Here is a 25,264-nt window from a genome sequence, read left to right as displayed (position 1 = left end):
ACCCACTTCCCACCTTTTTAAAACTTTTCTGCGGTTTACTTAAGTTTAACGTGTGTGTATGTATATATATATCTACATATATATATATATAAATAGATATATATAGGTTATACGTATATATTTTGCCCTACCTACCTATACCTAAAAAACCCCTACCTTTTTAAAAACTTTTCTGGGGTTTACTTTACGTTTCTGGGGTATAGATTGCCCTACCTACCTACCTACCTACCTACCTATCTAAAAACACCAACAAACAAAAAAACCTACCTACCTTTCCCAAACCCGATACTAAAATGACCAAACGGTTTTACTCGGCAGAAGAGGCATGCGCCTTCCTGCAAAACAGCAGCACAAGTGGGGAGGAATCTGAGGGCGCTGAGTGGCTACCAATAGATGACTCAGAGTCGATTTCCGATAGCGACTCTATATCTGAGTCCGAAAGGCGACCAGCGCAGAAAGTCCGCAGAAGGGTGCAGTCTAAGGCCATCAGCGAGAGTGATTCGGGTGAAGAAGGGCCATCAGGTGTCAGAGAAGGGAGAGCAGTGGACACTGTTGCAGCAACCAGCCATAGCAGTCAGGGCGGTCAAAGTGCCACCAGGCCACGGCAGAATAGAAGGCGAAAGGTACCTCGGAGAGACACTCAGGTACCACCTGAAATGTGTGATCTTGTATGGTCTACTCCAAATATGGAAGAACCCAATATCCCCCCTTTTACCGCAAGCAGCGGATTATTAGTTGAGACCGCAAATATGGCACCTCTTGATTTTTTTCAGTTGCTGATTACTGACCAGTTCCTGGAATATATCGTTGAGCAGACTAACATCTATGCTCAACAATTTTTGGCTGATCATCCTTCCTCTTATTACAAATCAAAATGGAAGCCCACATCCATCACTGAGCTTAAAGCTTTCCTTGGCCTGACTTTCAACATGGGCATTACATGGAAACCACAAGTCCAAATGTATTGGTCCAAAAAACCAATACATTGGATGGCTATTTACCGGGCAACAATGACCAGGGGCCGTTATCAAATGCTCATGCAATTTCTGCATTTTAACAATAATGATAACGATCTCCCCTCTGATGACCCAGACCGTGACCGCTTATTTAAAATAAGGCCTCTTCTCAATCACCTCAACAAAAAGTTTTGTGAGGTATACAAGCCTGAGCAAAACATTTCAGTGGATGAGTCCCTGGTTCCCTTCCATGGCAGGTTAGCCATTAAACAGTACATCCCCAGCAAACGTGCCAGGTATGGGGTTAAGCTATATAAGGTTTGCGAGAGCAGGACTGGATATACATATGCTTTTAATGTATATGAAGGGAAAGACAGTGTGCTTGAGCCCGCTGGATGCCCATCATACTTGGGTACCACCGGAAAAATTGTTGTGGACCTGCTTAATCCACTTCTGCACAAAGGGTACCACTTGTACGTAGATAATTTCTACACAAGTGTACCGCTTTTTAAATTCCTGTATGCATCTGAAACTCCAGCATGTGGTACTGTGAGGCCGAACAGGAAAGCAATGCCTCAGCAGGTCCTACACAAAAAATTGCAAAAGGGAGAGTCCTTCAGCCTCCGAAGTAATGAACTCTTGGCACTAAAATACAGGGACAAGAGGGACGTACTCATGTTGTCCACAATTCACACGGAGGCTACAGTGACAACGGTATCTCAGGGAGAAACGCAACAAAAGCCAGTAGCCATTGCAGAGTACAGCAAGTACATGGGGGGTGTCGACCTCTCTGATCAGGTGCTTGAACCATATGCAGTCCACCGAAAAACCAAGGCGTGGTACAAAAAAGTCGGAATTCATCTCCTGCAGATGACATTGTACAATGCTTTTGTCATCTACAAAGAATCGGGCAATGCGGACACATACATCAAGTTCCAGGAGGATGTGGTTTCAGCACTGATTGGTGAACCTGCTAATACTGCGCACCCCACAGACTCTCTGGATTGTGAAGATGTGGTAAGACTTCGCGATAGGCATTTCCCTGTGTCACTCCCCTCTAATCCATTAAAAAAATATCCTCAAAAAAGATGTAAAGTGTGTACCAAACACCACATCAGAAGGGACTCCAGATACCACTGCCCTAAGTGCCCATCAAAACCAGGCCTCTGTGTTAACGGCTGTTTTAAAGTGTACCACACAGTTCAAAATTATTAGCGATTCATCTTTTTCAAACTGTGTTCACTATATACATTTTGTCATCTGGTTTCCGACCCCTGGATTGGCTGACGACCATTCTCCGATTTATGACCCCTGGATTGGCTGACGACCATTCTCCGATTTATGACCCCTGGATTGGCTGACGACCATTCTCCGGTTTCTGACCCTTGGATTGGCTGACGATCATTCTCTGGTTTCTGACCCCTGGATTGGCTGACGACCATTCTCCGATTTATGACCCCTGGATTGGCTGATAACCATTCTCCGGTTTTTGACCCTTGGATTGGCTGACGATCATTCTCTGGTTTCTGACCCCTGGATTGGCTGACGACCATTCTCCGGTTTCTGACCCTTGGATTGGCTGACGATTATTCTCTGGTTTCTGACCCATGGATTGGCTGATGACCATTCTCTGGTTTTTGACCCTGGCTTGGCTGACTACCCTTCTCCAGCTTCTAACTCCTGGATTGGCTCAATTCATCCCTCCCATCTAATGCTGCCTCATAGATCTCCAGTGGTGAGTTATAATTTATTTGTCATTTGGGAATCATATATTTATGCTGTACATTACATAACCTTGCTGTACATTACAAGCCATTGCGCACCTTGAGTGTAATGGTGTACTATGCACCCAGAAAGCTAAAGGGGTACCAATTTAATCTTGAAAAGCAAGATAGAATTTGACGTAAATAATATATATAATATACGTATGTATTTGACATGTATTAGGGCTAAGGCCTATGTCACCTGACTTTATTTTCATGACAAAAGTGAAAAAAAACCTGTAAAAAACAGCATTTTCAAAGTTATGTTCAAATTTCATGAAAACCGCATCAGTCCGACTGTTACAAAATGGCAATATCTGAGTATACCTGAATCTCTAGTTTTCAGAATGGTGACATTTGTGACATATATTGAATGTTCTGATGCTCCAGGTGCTTTGATAAGAAAGAATGACAATGTTAAATTTGGTGAAAAAAATGGTCTTGAAAAAGTCATTGGTGCTACTCGTGGTGAAGAGGCTGCTGTGAGCCAAAATAGCTACCTGATTATGTATATGGGGTATCATTTTAACCGTGACATGCAAAAGAATACAATTTGAGGTATATTAGGGCTAAGGCCTATGTCACCTGACTTTATTTTCGTTGCAAAGTGAAAAAACCTGTAAAAAAACAGCATTTTCAATGTTACGTTCAAATTTCATGAAAAATGCATAAGTGCGACTGTTACAAAATGGCAATATTTCAGTAGACCTGGGTCTCTAGTTTTCAGAATGGTGACATTTGTGACGTGTATTGAATGTCCTGATGCTGTAGGGGCTTTGATAAGAAAGAATGACAATGTTACATCTGGTGAAAAAAATGGCCTTGAAAAAGTCATTGGTGCTACTCGTGGTGAAGAGGCTGCTGTGAGCCCAAATAGCTACCTGATTATGTATATGGGGTATCATTTTAACCGTGACAAGCAAGAGAATACAATTTGAGGTATATTAGGGCTAAGGACTATGTCAACTGATTTTTTTTTCATGACAAACTGAATCAAAAGCAATACAATTATTATTTTTATATACCCTGTGCCAAAGTAAAACATTTGTAAAAAGAAAGAAAAGTAACAGAATTGAAAAGAGAATACATACATTGTTACCTTAGGGACTTAGCTTTTTAAATATGTACACCATGAGGGCGTGTTACTGTTATATAATACAAATACTGGCTTTTAATTACTGATAAACTACAATGAGAAAAGCAAAAGCAAAAAATGGAAAAAATACACCTTCATTTCCAAATAAAATATTGTCGCCATACATTGTACTAGGAACATAATTTAAATGTTGTAATAACCAGGACACAAGGTCAAATAAAATGTGAGGGTTTAATCTTTAGCAACACTTTTTATTTTCAAACTATAATGGCTGCAAACTAAGGAAAAATTACTTTTTACATTTTTTTCACCATATTTCCATTATAATGCATAGATAAATAAAATAGTTCTTAGCAAAAAGTACCACCCAAAGAAAGCCTAATTGGTGGCGAAAAAAACAAGGTATAGATCATTTATTTGTGATAAGTACTGCTAAAGTTATTGGCTAATGAATAGGAGACCTGTGAAATGTAGAAAATTGCTTGGGTTTTTTAGGGGGAAAACCCCAGGGACGCGAACTGGTTAGGGACAGAAACAAGGAGTTTTTTTTTTAAAAAAAAAAGGTCTACTTACCCGGAGCTTCCTCCAGCCCCTGGCAGCCTATATGCTCCTTGCTGCAGCTCCACTTGCAGCCGGTCTCCCAGGGTCCCCGCCGCTACAGATGCCAACTGGCATCTACTGTGCTCGCGATCGCGCTTACATGGTCTATAGTGTTCTGCGCACATGCAAAACTATTGCGCCCATGCAGAACACTTCAGACCACGTCAGTGAGGTCGGCATCTGCAGCGGAGGGGACCCCGGGACACCGGATTGGAGCAGAGCTGAGGGCAGAGGATGACTGCCAAGGCCTGGAGGAAGCCCCCAGGTAAATAGATCTTTTTTTTTATTTTCCTTGGACCTTCTCTTTAAGATGAAGGCAGATTATTTCTTCTTATCTCTTCTTATCTATAAACATGGGTAGAGCTACACTGGGGCACTTCCTCCCTCCCAGGAATCACTGTGCCCCTCTGAGTGCCCTCCTGCTCACTAACATACAGTTAACTGTTTCGATGCTCCGGCAGTATACAGTGAACAGGAGAGAGTCTGTAAAAAACAGGATAATGATCCTGATTCAAAACTTCCTGTCTGTAAAATACAAGCTCTGGTCTCCAGCAATGATTAGCTACTAAGGTAAGGAAAAACACACACAGTATTTCTCTCCTTCCTGCCTCTTCCCCCTTCCCTTGCTTGTAGAGTCGTGAGATGCAGGCTGGGGGTTGGAATGATTTGTCTGTGATCTGTCCACACAGGAGCAGCTTGCTTTTCAAGTAGGATTAAAGCATACCAGCCAGCTAGCCAAGTACATCTGTAGGTAACTATTCTAGTTCAGTGCTGAATTAGTTAGCCTTGACTTTATCATCTGAGCAAGGAAAAAAATATCTAAAGCTTGCCATACAAACATTGATTTTGATCACTAAAATGGGCCCCACCAGCTTGCCATCGTGCCCCCTTTGTGGCCCCCCTCCCCCCCTCAAAAAAAAGTACCCAACAAGCAAAATGAGTATTGCAAATAAGGTGAGAAAAGTTATAACAAAGTTAAATGAATAAGAAATTGCTTATTTTGAGAGTTTTTCCCCTATGCTCCTTGGGAATTGCTGGAAATATATTTTATAGCTGTGGTGAACAAGAAGCTAGCAGAGATCATTCATAGAATAAGTTTTGTGAATGGACCCGATTGTGGTTATTTATGTTCTTAGACAGCACAAACCGTTTTACACCACGAACTTACGTTCCACCCGCACAAGTTCACAGCGTACGTTTCATCTAACGTGACATCTCTCGTGTTCCACAGACCTGCTAAGTGCCTTACATCAAACTGCTGGAATATATAAAAAAAAAGTACGCCACTTCATTAAGCACCTTCTGAAGGGTGACCGGCGTGACGCTAGGACGGCGGGCGTCCCATCAATAGGTAATAAGACAGATCATTTGACTGTAAAAGTCCCTAATTGGTCTAATTCACTAACTGACCTCTCATCACTTGATTTCGCCCGTACAATCGCGGCCTGATAAATCCTTTAATTGTAAATTGCGCACAGCTGTGAGCTGTTTCTCACGCTGGCACTAAAATACTATCATCGACTGTTTCATCTCTTCGACCTGCTAATTTGGAGCATATGCGGTTCTTCTTAACGCTGAAGGCTTGACGTACCACAAACAGAAGATGCTGCAGCTGCCCTCGAAAAAAAAAAAGAGATGCTTTTATTTAATTCAATTACGTCTTTTTGGAGATATGTTAAAAAGCCACGAGGAGACGAGGGAGGGCAAGGGAATGTTAGAAATGGAGCCCCTGGTTGAGGCCCAGGTGGCTCTGCAGGCAAATGATTGGTTGAATGTCTAAACGATCCCTTTAATTGAGTAGACTGATGGTTAATCAGGGTCATGGAGTGTTATCATACTGATGAGCTGAGTGGAGCCTGGGGCGGCTCTGCAATTAATGCTGCTTTTGTGAAAGGAGAGAAAGAATGATAATGTATGCCATCTGGCAATTGTTTTTCATAAAGGCAGCGGTTTTCGGAAAATTCTGGATAAATGTTATTCATAATTATCTGAATCATTTTCTCCTCTCGAGGCAAAAACCCCAAATCTAGTTGTCCTCATCTGTTTGTCTCTCGTGTTATTTCATCTTTCTTATTGCTTGTTTCACTCTTTGATAAGTTAGTTATCAAGCCGCCCATTGGGCAAAGACATTATCCTACAGAGGGTCTCCACAAACCAAAGTTCCATAGGTTGATAAAAAAAAAGCAAAAAACGGACATGTCTATCAAGATCAACCTGTCACAGATGGCTTCTGAGTTGTAGCCATCTCAAAAGCTACTCCCATGCCGAGGCAGGGATTTACATCACAGGAACCTATAGGCACAGATGTCCTGGCACCCTAGACTTTGCTCTCCATGACCCTACAGACACCTGCCGAACCGCACCACAAGTGTGCTTGCTGTCCCAGCTGTCACGTCTCCCTTACTTCTCTTGCCCATTATAGGTAGCAACAGGTGCCCCTTAGTATTAGGTAGCCAAAGGTTCCCCTTAGCATTAGGTAGTCAGAGGTGCTCCCGACTGATGGGAGATCTCATCAGTGGAATGCCGAGTGTCAGGTGAGTAACCTCTGCATACGGAAGGAGTGAGGGTGGCACTCAGGAGGGGACTGAGCCACCTTTCCATCATCAGGTGTTTGTAGACATGAACCTAGAGTATCTTATGGTACATCCAGCACTGCCCAAGCCATAATCTCGTGATTCTTACCTGAATATACTTACCTTGCTCCTGTAAATCCAAGTCCTGTCCACCTCAGCAGGTTCCATGCTTTCCACCAGTTTTGCCTGGATACAGCAAGGCTTCTGCTGCAGTCCCTTTAGTCTGCAGAGGTAGGACCTTCAGGCATCAGCCTATGTGTCCTGTGGAATGATATTAAAGTTGCACCAAAAACTTCCTAACTGCTGATTTCAGCTTATTGAAGAGTGCTGAGGACACAACTTCTGCCAGCAAGAGATCATTCATACTCTTCTGACAGGCTCCTTTATATTGTAGTTTACTCAGGGCACTGATGGTCCTTCTGGGTCCTAATCCAGGTACCCAATAAAGCCGTATCCATCCTTGTGTCTTCTGCAAGGACCCTTCCATTTCTAATCCACCTTCCAGGTGCCCATTGCCCAATGCAGCCACATTCATCCTTGTGTCTCCTGCAAGCACACTTCCCATTCTAACACTCCTTCCAAGTGCCTAGTACAGGGGTGCCCACACTTTTTCGGCACGCGAGCTACTTTAAATTTTGCCGAGGCCAGGAGATCTACCAACGTTTCAAATCCTAAACTTACTAACCCCCCCACCCTATAGGTAGTTAGGTATAGGTGCCTTCAGTATAGGTTAGCTAGGTATATGTGCTTTAGTATAAATAGCTAGATATAGGAGCCGGGCATATGTTACCACTTACCTCTCTCCAGCTCCAGCGGTGGTGTCTTTGGCTTGTCCTGGTCTCCACACGTCGCGGTTGCCTGGATGGCAGATGTGCAATTCGGCGGCTGAGGGAGCGCTCTGGTGGGCAGTGTGAGGGCAGGCGGAAGTGTTGCTTCCAGCGCCGCTCCCAGCCATAACACTGCGTCATGGCAGAACCGGCCCTGGCCTCTCAGCCATGCCTCTCTCCTCCCCTGATTGGCCACGATCGAGACTAACGGCCAGCAGCAGAATGTGATGGGCCGCGTTCTACAGCTGCCGGCTGCAAAATTTCATGGGACGCAGCCATGAGGCCGCGATCTACCCAGCAAGCGGTCGCGATCTACCGATAGATCATGATCAACCTACTGGGGCAGCCCTGGCCTAGTACAACCAGCAACCTTAGTGTGCCTTCTGCAAGGACCCCTCCAGTTGTAATCCTCCTTCCAGGGGTCCAATACAGTCATCTCCAAATGAAAAACAGCACAGGAGATTTGGGCGCAGCATGCGCCACCATAGTCCGTAATAGGAATTACGGCCACAGCGGCACTCAACGAGTGATTTGGGCGCCGACAAAAAACGAAGCACAAATTACTACAAAAACACTGTAATACAACCGCCAGCAATAGCTGGAAGCCGAATTACATCTTTCACCTACTATCCACGGCGGCATGGAGGGGAAATAGTAATTAACGCCACCGGGACTTGTGCAGGAGCAGGATAAGCCTTTTAACGGCTTTACCCTGTGCCCAAATCTCCCGGCAGCCGTTTCATAGGTATGCATCTCCAAGCGGTAGATCATGACTGAAGCACCCAGGAAGTGTGGCGGGGTGAAAAGAAGGAGATGTGTCATTTTTTAGTGGCGTGTGTGAATTATCTGTCGAGTCATCGAGTTATGTAAATGCACGCCATCACTAACGATGTTGTAAATTAATGCCTGAGTACAGGATGCTTGGTGTACACATATGCAGATATCGGATAGTCAGGGATAGCCAATAAATCATACACGTAACAGAGCTGAGGTACCAGGGGTTTAGGCAGAAACAGAGTAAGGAACAGACCGAGGTCAGACCCGAAAATCAGATGACTGTAGTACAAGTAGGAAGAGACAGAGACAGAGTCTTAAGCGAGCCGAGGTCATACTCAGATAGACAAATAATATACAACTAGCCAACCCGCGTCGTAGCATACGCCGCATCTGTCTATCTAATAGAGTACGTGCCACAACCTTGAAGCAAGAAGAAGAAGTAGGCCATGAGAAAATGTTTGCGTGCTCAAACACTAAGTTTAACCCTAGCAAGATTGGCTTTGCAAATCCGGCCTAATTGGCTATTCATGAGGCAATTCTCATGCAAATATGCATTTGCTTTCGCATGCCAAACTATGCCGGGTCCAAAAACCAATACCACAAAACGATCGCCCTGCGGGAATTAGTTTATGCTACATTAGCACTATCCAGGAGCGCCACGGGGAGGATTCCCAATGCCCCCTTTTTATACAACCGGGGGGACCGCGGGGTTCCAGGTAGTGTTGGGCGAACATCTAGATGTTCGGGTTCGGGCCGAACAGGCCGAACATGGCCGCGATGTTCGGGTGTTCGACCCGAACTCCGAACATAATGGAAGTCAATGGGGACCCGAACTTTTGTGCTTTGTAAAGCCTCCTTACATGCTACATACCCCAAATTTACAGGGTATGTGCACCTTGGGAGTGGGTACAAGAGGAAAAAAAATTTAGCAAAAAGAGCTTATAGTTTTTGAGAAAATCGATTTTAAAGTTTCAAAGGGAAAACTGTCTTTTAAAGAGGAACTGTAACGACAAAACGGCCCCTGGGGGGTACTCACCTCGGGTGGGGGAAGCCTCAGGATCCTAATGAGGATTCCCACGCCGTCCTGCGTCCCTCGGGGGTCTCGCTGTAGCCCTCCGTACAGCGGTGACGCAATATTTACCTTCCTGGCTCCTGCGCAGGCGCTCTGATGGCTGTCGGCGCCGAAGTAGGCAGAAATACCCGATCGCCGTCGGGTCTGCTCTACTGCGCAGGCGCAAGTTTCCGGCACCTGCGCAGTAGAGCGGACCCGACGGAGATCGGGTATTTCCGTCTATTTCCGTGCCGAAAGTCGCCACAGCGCCCCCGCTGGAGCCAGCAAAGGTAAATATTGAACTGACAGTCGGCACAGTCGCCGGCTGTTCGGAGGGCTGCGGCGAGACCCCCGTGGGACAGAGGACGGCGTGGGAAGCCTCATTAGGATCCCGAGGCTTCCCCCACCCGAGGTGAGTACCCCCCAGGGGATGTTTTTCATGTTACAGAGTCTCTTTAAATGCGGGAAATGTCTGTTTTCTTTGCACAGGTAACATGCTTTTTGTCGGCATGCAGTCATAAATGTAATACATATAAGAGGTTCCAGGAAAAGGGACCGGTAACGCTAACCCAGCAGCAGCACACGTGATGGAACAGGAGGAGGGTGGCGCAGGAGGAGAAGGCCACGCTTTGTGAGACACAACAACCCAGGCCTTGCATGAGGACAAGAAGCGTGCGGATAGCATGCTTTGTACCGCCATGCAGTCATCAATGTAATAAAGATAAGTGGTTCAATAAACAGGGACCACGAGGCAACGCTAACCCAGCAGCAGCAGACGTGATGGAACAGGAGGAGGCGCAGGAGGAGAAGGCCACGCTTTGTGAGACACAACAACCCAGGCCTTGCATGAGGACAAGAAGCGTGCGGATAGCATGCTTTTTACCGCCATGCAGTCATAAATGTAATAAAGATAAGTGGTTCAATAAACAGGGACCACGCGGCAACGCTAACCCAGCAGCAGCAGACGTGATGGAACAGGAGGAGGCGCAGGAGGAGAAGGCCATGCTTTTTGAGACACAAAAACCCAGGCCTTGCATGAGGTACCGCCATGCAGTCATAAATGTAATAAAGATAAGTGGTTCAATAAACAGGGACCACGCGGCAACGCTAACCCAGCAGCAGCAGACGTGATGGAACAGGAGGAGGCGCAGGAGGAGAAGGCCATGCTTTTTGAGACACAACAACCCAGGCCTTGCATGAGGACAAAAAGCGTGCGGATATAGCAGCAATGCTTTTTGCCGCCATGCAGTCATAAATGTAATACAGATGAGAGGTTCAATAAACAGGGACCGGAAACGCTACACCATCCCAGATGTTCATTGGTCATGTTACTTGGTTGGGGTCCTGGAGTGTTGCGTAGTCATTTCCAATCCAGAATTGATACATTTTAATTTGAGTCAGACGGTCTGCATTTTCTGTGGAGAGGCGGATACGCCGATCTGTGACGATGCCTCTGGCAGCACTGAAACAGCGTTCCGACATAACGCTGGCTGCCGGGCAAGCCAGCACCTCTATTGCGTACATTGCCAGTTCGTGCCAGGTGTCTAGCTTCGATACCCAATAGTTGAAGGGTGCAGATGGATTGTTCGACACAGCTACGTCATCTGACATGTAGTCCTTGACCATCTTCTCCAGGCGATCGGTGTTGGAGGTGGATCTGCACGCTTGCTGTTCAGTGGGCTGCTGCTGCATGGGTGTCAGAAAATTTTCCCACTCCAAGGACACTGCCGATACCATTCCCTTTTGGGCACTAGCTGCGGCTTGCGTTGTTTGCTGCCCTCCTGGTCGTCCTGGGTTTGCGGAAGTCAGTCTGTCGGCGTAAAACTGGCTAGAGGAGGGGGAGGATGTCAATCTCCTCTCTAAAGTCTCCACAAGGGCCTGCTGGTATTCTTCCATTTTGACCTGTCTGACTCTTTCTTCAAGCAGTTTTGGAACATTGTGTTTGTACCGTGGATCCAGAAGGGTATAAACCCAGTAATTGGTGTTGTCCAGAATGCGCACAATGCGTGGGTCGCGTTCAATGCAGTCTAGCATGAATTGAGCCATGTGTGCCAGAGTCCTACCAGAATCCTCATCATCCTCTTGTGAGCGTTGTGATAGTTGTTGTGATGCATCATAGTCGTCACCTTCCTCCTGGTCTGCTTCTGCTGACCATTCGCGCTGAATTGTGGAAGTCCAACGTGCACCGCTCTGGCCCTCGTCAGTGGTGGCATGAAATTCCTGCTCCAACTCCAGCTGTTCCTCCTCCTCTTCTTCGTCATAGCTGCTGGGGCCAGCGTTCCCTGAGGCGGATGGCCTGATGTTGGTACCATCACGCTGATCGTTTTCTCCTTCAGATTCCCCCAGTTGCATCATGACAGCTGTTTCCTTGATTTTCAACATTGACCTCTTCAGTAAACACAGCAGTGGTATGGTAATGCTGACTGAAGAGTTGTCACTGCTCACAAGCAACGTGGATTGCTCAAAATTTTGGAGGACTTGGCAGAGGTCCAACATGTTGGCCCAATCGGATCCACAGAAGCTTGGCAGCTGTCCGGATGCGCCTCGGTACTGCGTCGTCATTTACTGGACCACTGCACTCTTCTGCTCACAAAAGCGTGCTAGCATGTGCAGCGTAGAATTCCAGCGCGTAGGGACATCACACAGCAAGCGATGGTGGGGGAGATTGAAGCGCTCCTGCATCTTGGTGAGTGCCCCCGAAGCAGTACTGGAATTTCTACAATGTTTGGCCACTCGACGCATCTTCAACAGAAGATCGGCCACGCCTGGGTATGTCCTCAGGAACCGCTGAACTACTAGGTTCATCACGTGCGCCAGGCAAGGGATGTGTGTCAGCTTAGCCAACCTTAAAGCGCGAATGAGATTACTCCCATTATCACACACAACCATGCCCGGTTTCAGGTCCAGCGGTGCCAGCCACAAATCCGTCTGTTCCTTTATTCCCTTCCAAATTTCCTCCCCTGTGTGCTGCTTATCCCCAAGGCAGATCAGCTTCAGCAACGCTTGCTGACGCATGCCAACAGCTGTGCTGCACTGCTTCCACGATCCTACTGCTGCTGGGTTAGCGTTTCCAGATGAGGTACAGCTTTGAGATGCGTTGGAGGAGAAGGAGTCAGAGAGGTAGGTGCTGCTGTTGTTATCCAGTGGGAGGGACGGCGGTGCAGCTGTTTGCGGCGTGGGCAACACCCGCGCCGTAGCAGGTGAGGAATCGCTGCCAGGCTCCACAAGGTTCACCCAGTGTGCGGTAAGGGAGATGTATCGACCCTGGCCGAACGCACTCGTCCAGGTGTCAGTGGTGAGGTGAACCTTGCAGGCAACGGCATTCTTCAAGCTTCGGGTTATTTTGCTGACCACGTGCTCATGCAACTCAGGCACTGCAGAGCGCGCAAAGTGGTAGCGGCTGGGAACCACGTAACGTGGGATGGCCACTGACATCATGCCCTTGAAGCTGTTTGTCTCCACCACTCGATATGGCAGCATTTCGCAGGCCAGAAGCTTGGCTATGCTGGCTGTTACTGCCACGGCCCGGGGGTCATTTTCTGGCAATTTCCTCTTGCGATCAAACATCTCCGAGACAGACAACTGAATCGTAGGGCTGCACACTGAAGGGCTGTTGGTTGTTGTGTTTGATGAACACTGGGAGACCTCAAGAGCACTACTCCGGAAAGTGACAGTGTCAGCGTCGTCTGATGTTTGTGAATGTTGTGAACCACGCAATGGCTGGGCTACTGCTGCTGCTGAGGCGGGTCTGGTGGTGAGTCTGGTGAACCCAAAGGAGGCAGTGTTGCTGGTACCCTGTCCTGCCGCGTTTGCCCACAGAGTGGGATGTTTGGATAGCATGTGGCGGCTCATGCTGGTGGTGGAGAGGTTGTTAATACTTTTCCCCCTGCTCAGGCGGGTCTTGCACACCTTGCAAATCGCCATGGTAACATCCTCAGTGCAGTCTTCAAAGAAAGCCCAGACTTTGGAGCACCTGCCTCCTTGCTGGTGATTTCTGTTTGCTCCTCTTTTGCCTCTCACTTGAACTTCCACGCTTGTGGTGCCTGAAATTGCGCGCCACCTACCTTGTGGCACAAGGCAAACTCGTGCAGCAGTGGGTTCTTCAACAGACTCATCTGTGCTGCTGCTACGACGGCAATGTTCTCGTTCACAAACAAAATCTGGGTCTCTGTCCACATTGTCCATACCCTCCTCTTCCATCTCCTCATACTCGTCATATGTCATTGTGGGGGGCCGCCGCCGTGGAGTAGAGCTCCCCAGAACAACCTCTGCGCAGCTCACTCCAACGTCGTCTTCCAGATCTTGTCGGCCGACCTCCTGCAATTGCAACCCCTCCTGCCCAACTTGCTCTGGGATTTGGGTTTCCGAGTCCTCCTCGGACTCGCCTTGTATTTCAGTGCGCGGTGCATTTCCCACAGTTAATGGTTGTGAATCCGGGCACAACATTTCTGGCTGTTCCTCCATTGACCTTTGAAAGGTGGAAGTTTGTTGGGCTGGGAATAGCTCCTGCGAATACCCCATTGTGTCCTGAGGTAATTCATCGGACTGGTTAACAGGCAGTTGTGTGCGTGGTGTCGCTGCCGGTTGTGTCAGCTTTGTGCCCACTGGCTCCTTGTAACTGGCTGAGGACTCGGACCTCGTGCGTGATGTGCTGGTGCTGCTTAACCCACTGCTGGACGCTTGAGAGGTCATCCAAGTAATTATCTGGTCCTGTTCTTTTGGATCTGTGAGGGTTGTTGTCCTGGACAACATGGGCGGTATTGAGTGGGTTTTCTTGGGTGCTCCCCTGTGGCCTGTACGTGAACCGTGAGGGGAAACACCTCTTCCCTTGCCCCTTCCTCTTTCACCGGATTTCTTCCTCATTTCACTTATCCTTACAGTACACGCTGACTGGCAGCAGTACAGTGGCAGTACAGAAATGCTATACAGTACCACTATTCCCAGCAGCGACACAGAGCACAATGCTATACAGTGGCGGGTGAGCGGTGTACCACTATTCCCAGCAGCGACACAGAGCACAATGCTATACAGTGGCAGGTGAGCGGTGTACTACTGTTCCCAGGCCCAGCAGACACAGAGTGGAAGTAAACACAATGCTATATAGTCTGGCTGAGCGGTGTACACAGAGTGGCAGTACACACAATGCTATATAGTCTGGCTGAGCGGTGTACACAAAGTGGCAGTACACAATGCTATATAGTCTGGCTGAGCCGTGTACACAGAGTGTCAGTAAACAATGCTATATATAGCGTGGCTGAGCGAGGTACACAGTGGCAGTACACACAATGCTATATAGTCTGGCTGAGCGGTGTACACAGAGTGGCAGTACACACAATGATATATAGTCTGGCTGAGCCGTGTACACAGAGTGGCAGTACACACAATGCTGTATAGTCTGGCTGAGCGGTGTACACAGAGTGTCAGTAAACAATGCTATATATAGCGTGGCTGAGCGAGGTACACAGTGGCAGTACACACAATGCTATATAGTCAGGCTGAGCCGTGTACACAGAGTGTCAGTAAACAATGGTATATAGTCTGGCTGAGCGGTGTACACAGAGGGCTCGATTCACCAAGCGGTGCAAAGTGTTAGCACCGTGGTGAAAAGGCCCTCTTCACGCCTAAAGTCACTTTAGGCATGATAAGAAGGGCTTCGCGCGAAGTTTCCGCGCGTAAAGTTTTGCGCGCGCTCCCGCGTGCGTGCGCGCGAAGCGCCCCGCACTTCGCGCGATGCGCCCATTAAACCCTATGGGACTTTGCGCGCGCACCTGTGCGGGTGCGCGCGCAAAACTTTGCGCGCGATAACTTCGCGCGAAGTGCAGGCAAAAACGGTGCTAACTCAGTGGTGAAGAGGTCATCACGCCTAAAGTCCTTTAGGCGTGATAACTGGGTTAGCACCGCTTGGTGAATCGAGCCCAGAGTGTCAGTAAACAATGGTATATAGTCTGGCTGAGCGGTGTACACAGAGTGGCAGTAAACACAATGCTATATATAGCGTGGCTGAGCGAGGTGCACAGTGGCAGTACACACAATGCTATATAGTCTGGCTGAGCGGTGTACACAGAGTGTCAGTAAACAATGCTATATATAGCGTGGCTGAGCGAGGTACACAGTGGCAGTACACACAATGCTATATAGTCAGGCTGAGCCGTGTACACAGAGTGTCAGTAAACAATGGTATATAGTCTGGCTGAGCGGTGTACACAGAGTGTCAGTAAACAATGGTATATAGTCTGGCTGAGCGGTGTACACAGAGTGGCAGTAAACACAATGCTATATATAGCGTGGCTGAGCGAGGTGCACAGTGGCAGTACACACAATGCTATATAGTCAGGCTAAGCCGTGTACACAGAGTGGCAGTAAACACAATGCTATATATAGCGTGGCTAAGCGAGGTGCACAGTGGCAGTACACACAATGCTATATAGTCAGGCTGAGCCGTGTACACAGATGTCAGAAAACACAATGCTATATATAGCGTGGCTGAGCGAGGTGCACAGTGGCAGTACACACAATGCTATATAGTCTGGCTGAGCGGTGTACACAGAGTGTCAGAAAACACAATGCTATATATAGCGTGGCTGAGCGAGGTACACAGTGGCAGTACACACAATGCTATATAGTCAGGCTGAGCCGTGTACACAGAGTGTCAGTAAACAATGGTATATAGTCTGGCTGAGCGGTGTACACAGAATGTCAGTAAACAATGGTATATAGTCTGGCTGAGCGGTGTACACAGAGTGGCAGTAAACACAATGCTATATATAGCGTGGCTGAGCGAGGTGCACAGTGGCAGTACACACAATGCTATATAGTCAGGCTGAGCCGTGTACACAGAGTGTCAGTAAACAATGGTATATAGTCTGGCTGAGCGGTGTACACAGAGTGTCAGTAAACAATGGTATATAGTCTGGCTGAGCGGTGTACACAGAGTGGCAGTAAACACAATGCTATATATAGCGTGGCTGAGCGAGGTGAACAGTGGCAGTACACACAATGCTATATAGTCAGGCTAAGCCGTGTACACAGAGTGGCAGTAAACACAATGCTATATATAGCGTGGCTGAGCGAGGTGCACAGTGGCAGTACACACAATGCTATATAGTCAGGCTGAGCCGTGTACACAGAGTGTCAGTAAACAATGGTATATAGTCTGGCTGAGCGGTGTACACAGAGTGTCAGTAAACAATGGTATATAGTCTGGCTGAGCGGTGTACACAGAGTGGCAGTAAACACAATGCTATATATAGCGTGGCTGAGCGAGGTGCACAGTGGCAGTACACACAATGCTATATAGTCAGGCTAAGCCGTGTACACAGAGTGTCAGAAAACACAATGCTATATATAGCGTGGCTGAGCGAGGTGCACAGTGGCAGTACACACAATGCTATATAGTCAGGCTAAGCCGTGTACACAGAGTGTCAGAAAACACAATGCTATATATAGCGTGGCTGAGCGAGGTGCACAGTGGCAGTACACACAATGCTATATAGCCAGGCTAAGCCGTGTACACAGAGTGTCAGAAAACACAATGCTATATATAGCGTGGCTGAGCGAGGTGCACAATGGCAGTAAACAATGCTATATATATAGTGTGGCTGAGCGAGCGGTGTACTACTGTTCCCAGCAGCGACACACAATGACTGGGGGGGACCCTGGCTAGCGTGGCTGGAGAGCGAACTACCCTGCCTGCCTACCCAAAGCTAAACCCACAGAGAAATGGCGGAGATATGACGTGGTTCGCGTATTTATTTACCCGAACCACGTGACCGTTCGGCCAATCAGAGCGCGTTCGGGCCCGAACCACGTGACCCGTTCGGCCAATCACAGCGCTAGCCAAACGCTTGGGGAACGTTCGGCCATGCGCTCTTAGTTCGGCCATGTGGCCGAACGGTTTGGCCGAGCACCGTCAGGTGTTCGGCCGAACTCGAACATCACCCGAACAGGGTGATGTTCTGCAGAACCCGAACAGTGGCGAACACTGTTCGCCCAACACTAGTTCCAGGCTCTCTTGCTGCCTGGGAACCACAGCGGCACCCCGGAGGGGGAGGATGGGTGGTGCAGACGCCCCCCCCCCAAGCGTGGCCAGCGCCGGGGAGAGCCTTCCGCACCCACCTCCTAATATTAAAAACAGGCACTTACCTTAACGTCCATTGCGTTCTGTTACATGCACATTCATTTTCTCATGGAAAGCATTTTGTGCAGTTTGTATCCTTTGGAGGCAGGTGGTGGATGGCTTGCTCCGGTGGTGGGAACCCTGGAGTGAGTTGTCTGCTCCTGTCCTCCCCCCCCCCCTCTGGAGTGCTGTATGTGAGCCAGCCCTGAGCTCTAAAGCTTGGGGTGACCCATGCTTCTCTCCTTTCTCATGTGGTGCCCCCAAGTTAATGCGCATGTAGCAGAACGCAATGGACGTTAAGGTAAGTGCCTGTTTTTAATATTGGGAGGTGAGTGCGGACGGCTCTCCCCGGCGCTGGCCACACTTGGGGGGGTCGTCTGCACCACTCATCCTCCCCCTCCGGGGTGCCGCTGTGGTTCCCAGGCAGTGAGAGAGCCTGGGACCCTGTGGTCCCCCCGGTTGTATACAAAGGGGGCATTGGGAATCCTCCCTGTGGCGCTCCTGGATAGTGCTAATGTAGAGTGACCAGACGTCCCGGATCGCCCGGGACGCATCCCGGATTCGGGGTCCGCTGTCCCAGGCAGCATGAGGTCCCGGGAAATGTCCCACTTTCAGCAGCAGGACGTCCCGGCCTCGGGAGTCTGGCCACTCTATCCTCATGAACTGGCAGCGGCGTCTATAGACACCGTGCCAGTTCATTGCCCGCAGCCCCGCTCCAGCCTCCAGCCTCCTCTTCCGGTGTCTGTTCCGACACCGGCAGGCGAGCAGGACTACGGCAAGATGGCCGCCGGAGCCCTGTACTGGAGACTATTTGTGTCTCCAGTACAGGGCTTCGGGCGCCATCTTGCCATAGCCCTATCAGCTCGGGAGAGAAGATCGGCAGCAAGATGGTCCTGGGAGCAGCGCGCCAGAGGAAGGAGACTTCTGCCAGGTGAGTAAATGCTTTCTTTTCCAGGTGAAATTTGCTCTCATTACCTTTCTTTTCTGGTGAAATGTTTGCCCGCATTGCGTTTCTTTTCTGGTAAAATGTTTGCCCGCATTGCGTTTCTTTTCTGGTGAAATGTTTGCCCGCATTGCGTTTCTTTTCTGGTGAAATGTTTGCCCGCATTGCGTTTCTTTTCTGGGGAAATGTTTGCCCCTATTGTGTTTATTTTGTACTGACATGTTTGCCCGCATTGCGTTTATTTTGTACTGACATGTTTGCCCGTGTTGCGTTTATTTTGTACTGACATGTTGCCCGCATTGCATTTATTTTATACTGACATGATGCCCGCATTGCGTTTATTTTGTGCTGACATGTTGCCCATTGCGTTTATTTTCTGGTGTCCGGGGTAACTGTTACTGCATTTATTATTTAATGGTCATAGATGGCTATGTTTGCTGCTTTGTGGTTACGGTATACTATTAGCATCACACAGTTTCTGCACACCCATGATGCAAAGTCTCGTTTGTTCACATCATGGCGTAAACACTGCTTTCTTATGCCTCGCTGTTACATCATTACGTTAGCTCCGCCCATACAACGTCATGGCCACGCCCATTTTCGCCACGGCGCGTTGCGCGCGACGCAGCCCCCCCCGGTCTTCATCGTTGCGCGCTCCTCAGTCCTCCCCACTTTTCGGCGCCGCCCCCCTCCCTCCCTGTCCCAGGTTGGACCCACAAAAATCTGGTCACTCTAGCTAATGTAGCATGTAGCAGGGTGACCGCTTTGCGCTATTGGTTTTTTCATGCATTTGCATGAGCATTGCCTCATGAATAGCCAATTAGGCCAGATTTGCAAAGCCAGACTTGCTAGGGTAAGGCCTCTTTTCCATGGACTGTTGATAGGCAGTGAAATGACTCTCAAACTCTCACAACTGCTCACTGCTGTCTGGTAACTGCTTGTTGCTGCCTGGTATTTGCTCACTGCTGCCTGGTAACTGCTTGCTGAACACACAGCTCAACAGTCCGTGGAAAAGAGGCCTTAAACTTGGTGTTTGAGTACGCATACATTTTCTCATGCAAAGTACTTCTTCTGGCTTGAAGGTTGAGGCACGCCCTGGGGGCAGGGTACTACTTCTTCTTCTTGCTTGAAGGTTGAGGCACTTACTCTATTATATATATAGATATACAATTACAATTTACAATATATATAACTGATCTGACTAGAGTACATATATATCGGCAGTGTCTGCATATATATATAGCTCTGATATACTAGCTAGACTAGGTATAATATCAACGGACAGCTAGTAACTGAATGCCCGGGGCTTATATAGCAGGAATAGAGCACAGACCAAGCCCTCAGGAAAATCAGACCAATCAGCAACATCCCTGCAGCAAGTGTCAGCCGACCGCAGGAATCAGCGGACACACCTCAGACACGCCTCCTTAACCTATAAAGGCAGCTCTGAGCTGCGCGCATCCTCCTAGGGAGACTGCCAGAAACAACACGCTGACCCACGTCTACAGGGGAGCCGGGGATGTGACTGTCCACAGAGGAAGAGGAAGCTTCCTCCAGCTGCTCCACACTGTCAGAGCAGCCTCCAGAGACAACACGAGATAAGTTTGTTACAGACTCGATCTTCCGTCGTTCTTTGTTCGCTCTGAATGATTACCGTGTGACCTGTGTCCGAACCCTTGGTTTTCTTTGATATGAAACTTTGTAAAGAAGTTTTTTTGTTTTTTTTGTTTTTGTTTTTTGTTTTTGTAATAACTTTTTAAAAGCCCCTATATTCTAGCCACGAATTTTAATGTGTACCAGGCTTGGCTGTTAATGTATTTATATATGTTTAACCTCTGCCTTGAAATAGACTCTGCTGCTTTAGCAGAATATCGCAACGTGGTAAGTAAAATCCCTGAAGACATATTATAATGATAAGTTGTTGTATGACGAGGCGCGGTGTACGTCGCGCTGTATGAAGAGCGGATCACGTGACGGCAAGCTGTGAAGGCATGCATAATTTATATATTTTGCGTCGATAACACTGTTTGCCAACAGAAGGTGGTGCTCTGTTAGCCAGTTCAGTAGACATACAAACAGCTTCCTAATGTAAAACAAACAATGGGTAACGTGTGAAGATTACCCTTTTCCGACAGTAGAAATAACGCCATACATATTCAAATTGCAAGCCATTTGTCTTCAGATTTGTCCAACAACATTTTAATAAAAAAAAAAAAAAGTTCTTCCAAGAGCAATTAGTTAAAGTGGATCCGAGATAAACTTTTACTTATTGCATACTTGTGTTCCTTTCATATTGTTTATAGGGCATTCCTCAAGCCAAATACTTTTTTGTTTTGTTTTAGTACTCTAATTCCCTATAAACTAAACAAGCCTCGCCCACAGCTTTTTAGAGAGCCTTGGCACTCAGTCCCAGGTAGCAAGGGCTCATGGGAGCTCAGTCTGGGCAGGAGGAGGAAGAGGAGGTTACTAGCCAGAGATTTCAGAGGCAGTGGGGAGGAGGGAGGAGAGGGGACTGAATTTGTCACATTACACACAGGCAAGCTGATAGCATCTCCAGCCCTCAGCCTGTGACAATGTGACAAACAGAACATGGTTGCCCTCATTGTATCACAGGAATAAATAATCATAAACTATTGAAGCTGTTTGCAGCTAGATTTGCTGTGTAAACTATCTAAACTTTAGATAAGATATATATAGACAAGTTACTTGTTATAGTTCGTTTTTCATCTCGGATCCACTTCAAAGCAGCGGGGTCAGCCATACTATGCCAGAAAAAAAAAACAACAACACATATAGATATAGTAGATAACTACTGTCCATGTTTTGATTTCAGAAAATTTTAAAAAGTAAATGAAGATAATTCTTGTCCTCGCATTTGCCATCTTGGTCCACTCTGCCAATCCTGATGTCATTTCCTCCCTTACTTTTTTATCTTAGAATCTGCTCTGTCATATCTAGCTTGCTTTGTAAATATGTGAGCACTGCATAGATTGTATTTTAGCCTTGTATCACACTGAAATGCCCTCATCGAATCAGCGAGAAAGCAAAAGTGTGCATAGAAGACCGCAGTAACTTTTACAGGGGGAACGATCACATCGATGTAATCGAATTGGACAGGTCCCACATGGAGGTTGGAGCTTCTCTTTGGTTAGCCTCAGTGATTATGGAGCGATCTGTAGGAGGACACAAATGGAGAGCGCAGAGGGACTCTGGTGTGTGAGGGGAGGCTGGTGCAGGAATAATCTCACCTGATGTGATGACTGGCACTGGCAGTCCAGGATAGGAGAAGCCAGCAAAGGAGGCATGCAACCTACTAGCCGGAGACCAGGCTTGTTGTGGCAAGTTGTCCGTCTCCTCAGGGTGGTAATAGACACTGGGGTAGCTGTCCGTTCTGCATATAGCCAGGGCTGGATTTAGGCCAAGGCCAACTAGGCCATGGCCGAGGGCACCACAGGAGCAAGGGCACCAAAGCAGCAGGCTAAGCTGTTGTAGCATTTGCAAGCTTGCAAATGCTGCAATGCAGGGAGATCAGGCGAGCGCTGCAGCAGCCACCTTGCTCTTCGTGCATGTTTGCATTGTGGCCGGCGGCTATGGACTTGGGCAGGATTGGAAACGGAAAGGAAGAGGAAGCTTCTACACTGAAGACAATTGGAGAAATGAATGACACTTATGGCTGCTGCAGTGTGAAGGTGAGCTGGCTACCTATACTGAAAGAGGGGTGGGAAAAGGAGGGATTAAAGGAGTCATCTGGCTACCTATACTGGAGGGAAAGGGGGAGGGGTTTCTGATTACCTATACGGGGAGGGGGGTCATCTGGCTACCTATACTGGAGGGAAAGGAGGGTTGGAATCATCTGGCTACCTATACTGGAGGGAAAGGGGGGAAGGGTCATCTGGCTACCTATACTGGAGGGAAAGGGGGGAGGGGTCATCTGGCTACCTATACTGGAGGGAAAGGAGGGTTGGAATCATCTGGCTACCTATACTGGAGGGAAAGGGGGGAGGGGTCATCTGGCTACCTATACTGGAGGGAAAGGAGGGTTGGAATCATCTGGCTACCTATACTGGAGGGAAAGGGGGGAGGGGTCATCTGGCTACCTATACTGGAGGGAAAGGAGGGTTGGAATCATCTGGCTACCTATACTGGAGGGAAAGGGGGGAAGGGTCATCTGGCTACCTATACTGGAGGGAAAGGGGGGAGGGGTCATCTGGCTACCTATACTGGAGGGAAAGGAGGGTTGGAATCATCTGGCTACCTATACTGAAGGGGGCGGCTGTTGGTGACAGTGGCCTTGGGCGGTAAAGAGTACAAATCCAGCCCTGCATATAACAACTCGCTGCCGCGTGCTAACGCTGCGATAGGCAGCGGGTGAGCAATGTGCTCCAAATGGTATGCTGTAAATAGCAGCTACGGTGCACCAAACAGTCTTCCTACTAGTGCGCAGACCATAGGCAAGGTCCAAGTAGCTGTCATTAGGACCTCGCTGCAATGTCCTGAAATGTTTACAATACACCTTTGGCGTGAGATGGTATCATTTAGCTATGGCTTTTTTAATTGCCTCAAAGTCCTCTTCTTCCTCCTGCGGAAGACTCACAAACGCCTCTAGGGCCTTGCCTCTCAGCCCTGGTGTGAGATACCTTGCCTACTGCTCACAAGGCGCCTCATACTGACGACAAGACCTTTCAAACCCTGTAGAAAAGTGTCTATATCGCCTTTTATATCCATAGTGGGAAACTTGTCCAGGGGGATTCTAGTGACTCCCTCACCCCTGTGCTCCGGCAGACCTATTCTGCTGCGGTTGAAGTTTAGCCAGCTCCAGCTGGTGTCGACGCTCAGCACATTCCCTCTTGGTTTGTCATATTTCCCGCGCTGCTTGTCGTATTTCCCTTTCGGCTTGCCGATGTTCCAAAATCAGCGTTAGGCGCAGTTCTGAATCAGCCAAGCCCAGAACTTGTGGATCAGCTTCCAGAGATGCTATCTCTGGGTTAGGCGAATCATCCTGGACATCACCTCCTCTTGCATCCTGTGGCAGTAGCGATACATCCTCTGACTTGCTAGGAGTTGCATCCGCTGATGTTGGAGCATGGGCTTTCTCTGCCTCATCGTACTCCTCAATGCCTCTGTGTTTACATAGGTTAAGCAGGTCGTCTTGGCTCTGTTTCACATAGCTGCTTGTTTTTGGAGCCATTGGGCCTGATTCACAAAGCGGTGCTAACAGTTAGCACGCTAGTGAAAAGCCCTTTATCATGCCTAAACTCAGTTTAGGCATGATAAGTTTAAGGGCTCGATTCACCAAGCGGTGCAAAGTGTTAGCACCGTGGTGAAAAGGCCCTTATCACGCCTAAAGTCACTTTAGGCATGATAAGAAGAAACTCGCGCGAAGTTGCCGCGCGTACGCGCGTACGCGCGTACGCGCGTAAGTGCGCGCGCAACACCCGACGCTTCGCGCGAAGCTCCCATTAAGCCCTATGGGACTTTGCGCGCGCTCTTATGCGCGTACGCGCGAACGCGCTTACGCGCGGTAACTTCGCGCGAAGAGCAGGAAAAATCGGTGATAACTCAGTGGTGAAAAGGTCATCACGCCTAAAGTCTTTTAGGCGTGATAACTGGGTTATCACCGCTTTGTGAATCGAGGCCTAGGTGTGATAAGTTTAGGTGTGATAAGTTTAGGTGTGATAAGTTTAGGTGTGATAAGTTTAGGCGTGATAAGTTTAGGCGTGATAAGTTTAGGCATGATAACTTTAGGCGTGATAAGTTTAGGCGTGATAAGTTTAAGCGCCAACTGCGTTAGCACCGCAGTGCACAGCTGATCAAAAGTTTTGCGCTAGCAAAGTCTGGTGCACTTTGCATAAAGTTTAATGGCGCTGCTTTGCGTGCGGGACTTTGCAAGTGATCTAAACTTATCTAAACTTAGCATGCCTAAACTTATCACACCTAGGGCTCGATTCACAAAGCGGTGCTAACCCAGTTAGAAACTTTAGGCATGATAACCATTGCACCACTCTGGTGAAAAGCCAGTTTAGGTGTGATAAGTTTAGGCATGATAAGTTTAGGTGTGATAAGTTTAGGCATGATAAGTTTAGATAAGTTTAGATCACTTGCAAAGTCCCGCACACAAAGCAGCGCCATTAAACTTTATACGAAGTGCACCAGTCTTTGCTAGCGTAAAACTTTTGATCAGCTGTGCACTGCGGTGCTAACGCAATTGGCGCTTAAACTTATCACACCTAAACTTATCACACCTAAACTTATCATGCCTAAACTTATCACACCTAAACTTATCACACCTAAACTTATCATGCCTAAACTGAGTTTAGGCATGATAAAGGGCTTTTCACCAGGGTGCTAACTGTTAGCACCGCTTTGTGAATCAGGCCCCTAAACTGGCTTTTCACCAGCGTGGTGCAATGGTTATCACGCCTAAAGGGCTCGATTCACCAAGCGGTGCAAAGTGTTAGCACCGTGGTGAAAAGGCCCTTATCACGCCTAAAGTCACTTTAGGCATGATAAGAAGAAACTCGCGCGAAGTTGCCGCGCGCAAAGTTTTGCGTGCGCAACCGCG

At 48.1% G+C, this 25,264-nt stretch overlaps 1 protein-coding gene across 1 annotated transcript; it reads left to right on the top strand.

Annotated features, from left to right (window-relative positions):
- The first annotated feature begins 293 nt into the window (after nucleotides 1–293).
- LOC137518706 (piggyBac transposable element-derived protein 4-like) lies at nucleotides 294–23,511 on the top strand. Its single transcript, XM_068236894.1, has 2 exons — nucleotides 294–1,973; nucleotides 23,398–23,511. Exons 1-2 carry the CDS (start codon nucleotides 294–296, stop codon nucleotides 23,509–23,511), a joined length of 1,794 nt encoding a protein of 597 aa, XP_068092995.1.
- The last annotated feature ends 1,753 nt before the right edge of the window (nucleotides 23,512–25,264 follow it).

Source organism: Hyperolius riggenbachi, chromosome 5 (genome assembly GCF_040937935.1).
Source record: "Hyperolius riggenbachi isolate aHypRig1 chromosome 5, aHypRig1.pri, whole genome shotgun sequence".
NCBI classification, from domain to species: Eukaryota; Metazoa; Chordata; class Amphibia; order Anura; family Hyperoliidae; genus Hyperolius; species Hyperolius riggenbachi.
Note: the sequence above shows the minus strand (reverse complement) of the source record. Positions and strands in the feature narration are given on the sequence as shown.

What these genes read in the sequence shown, in the direction of transcription:
- LOC137518706 (XM_068236894.1), top strand. Translation starts at nt 294, where the DNA reads ATGACCAAACGGTTTTACTCGGCAGAAGAGGCATGCGCCTTCCTGCAA. An exon ending in CTCTGGATTGTGAAGATGTG is followed by an intron (nt 1,974 to 23,397) that starts GTAAGACTTCGC and finishes CAAACCCTGTAG; the next exon opens with AAAAGTGTCTATATCGCCTT.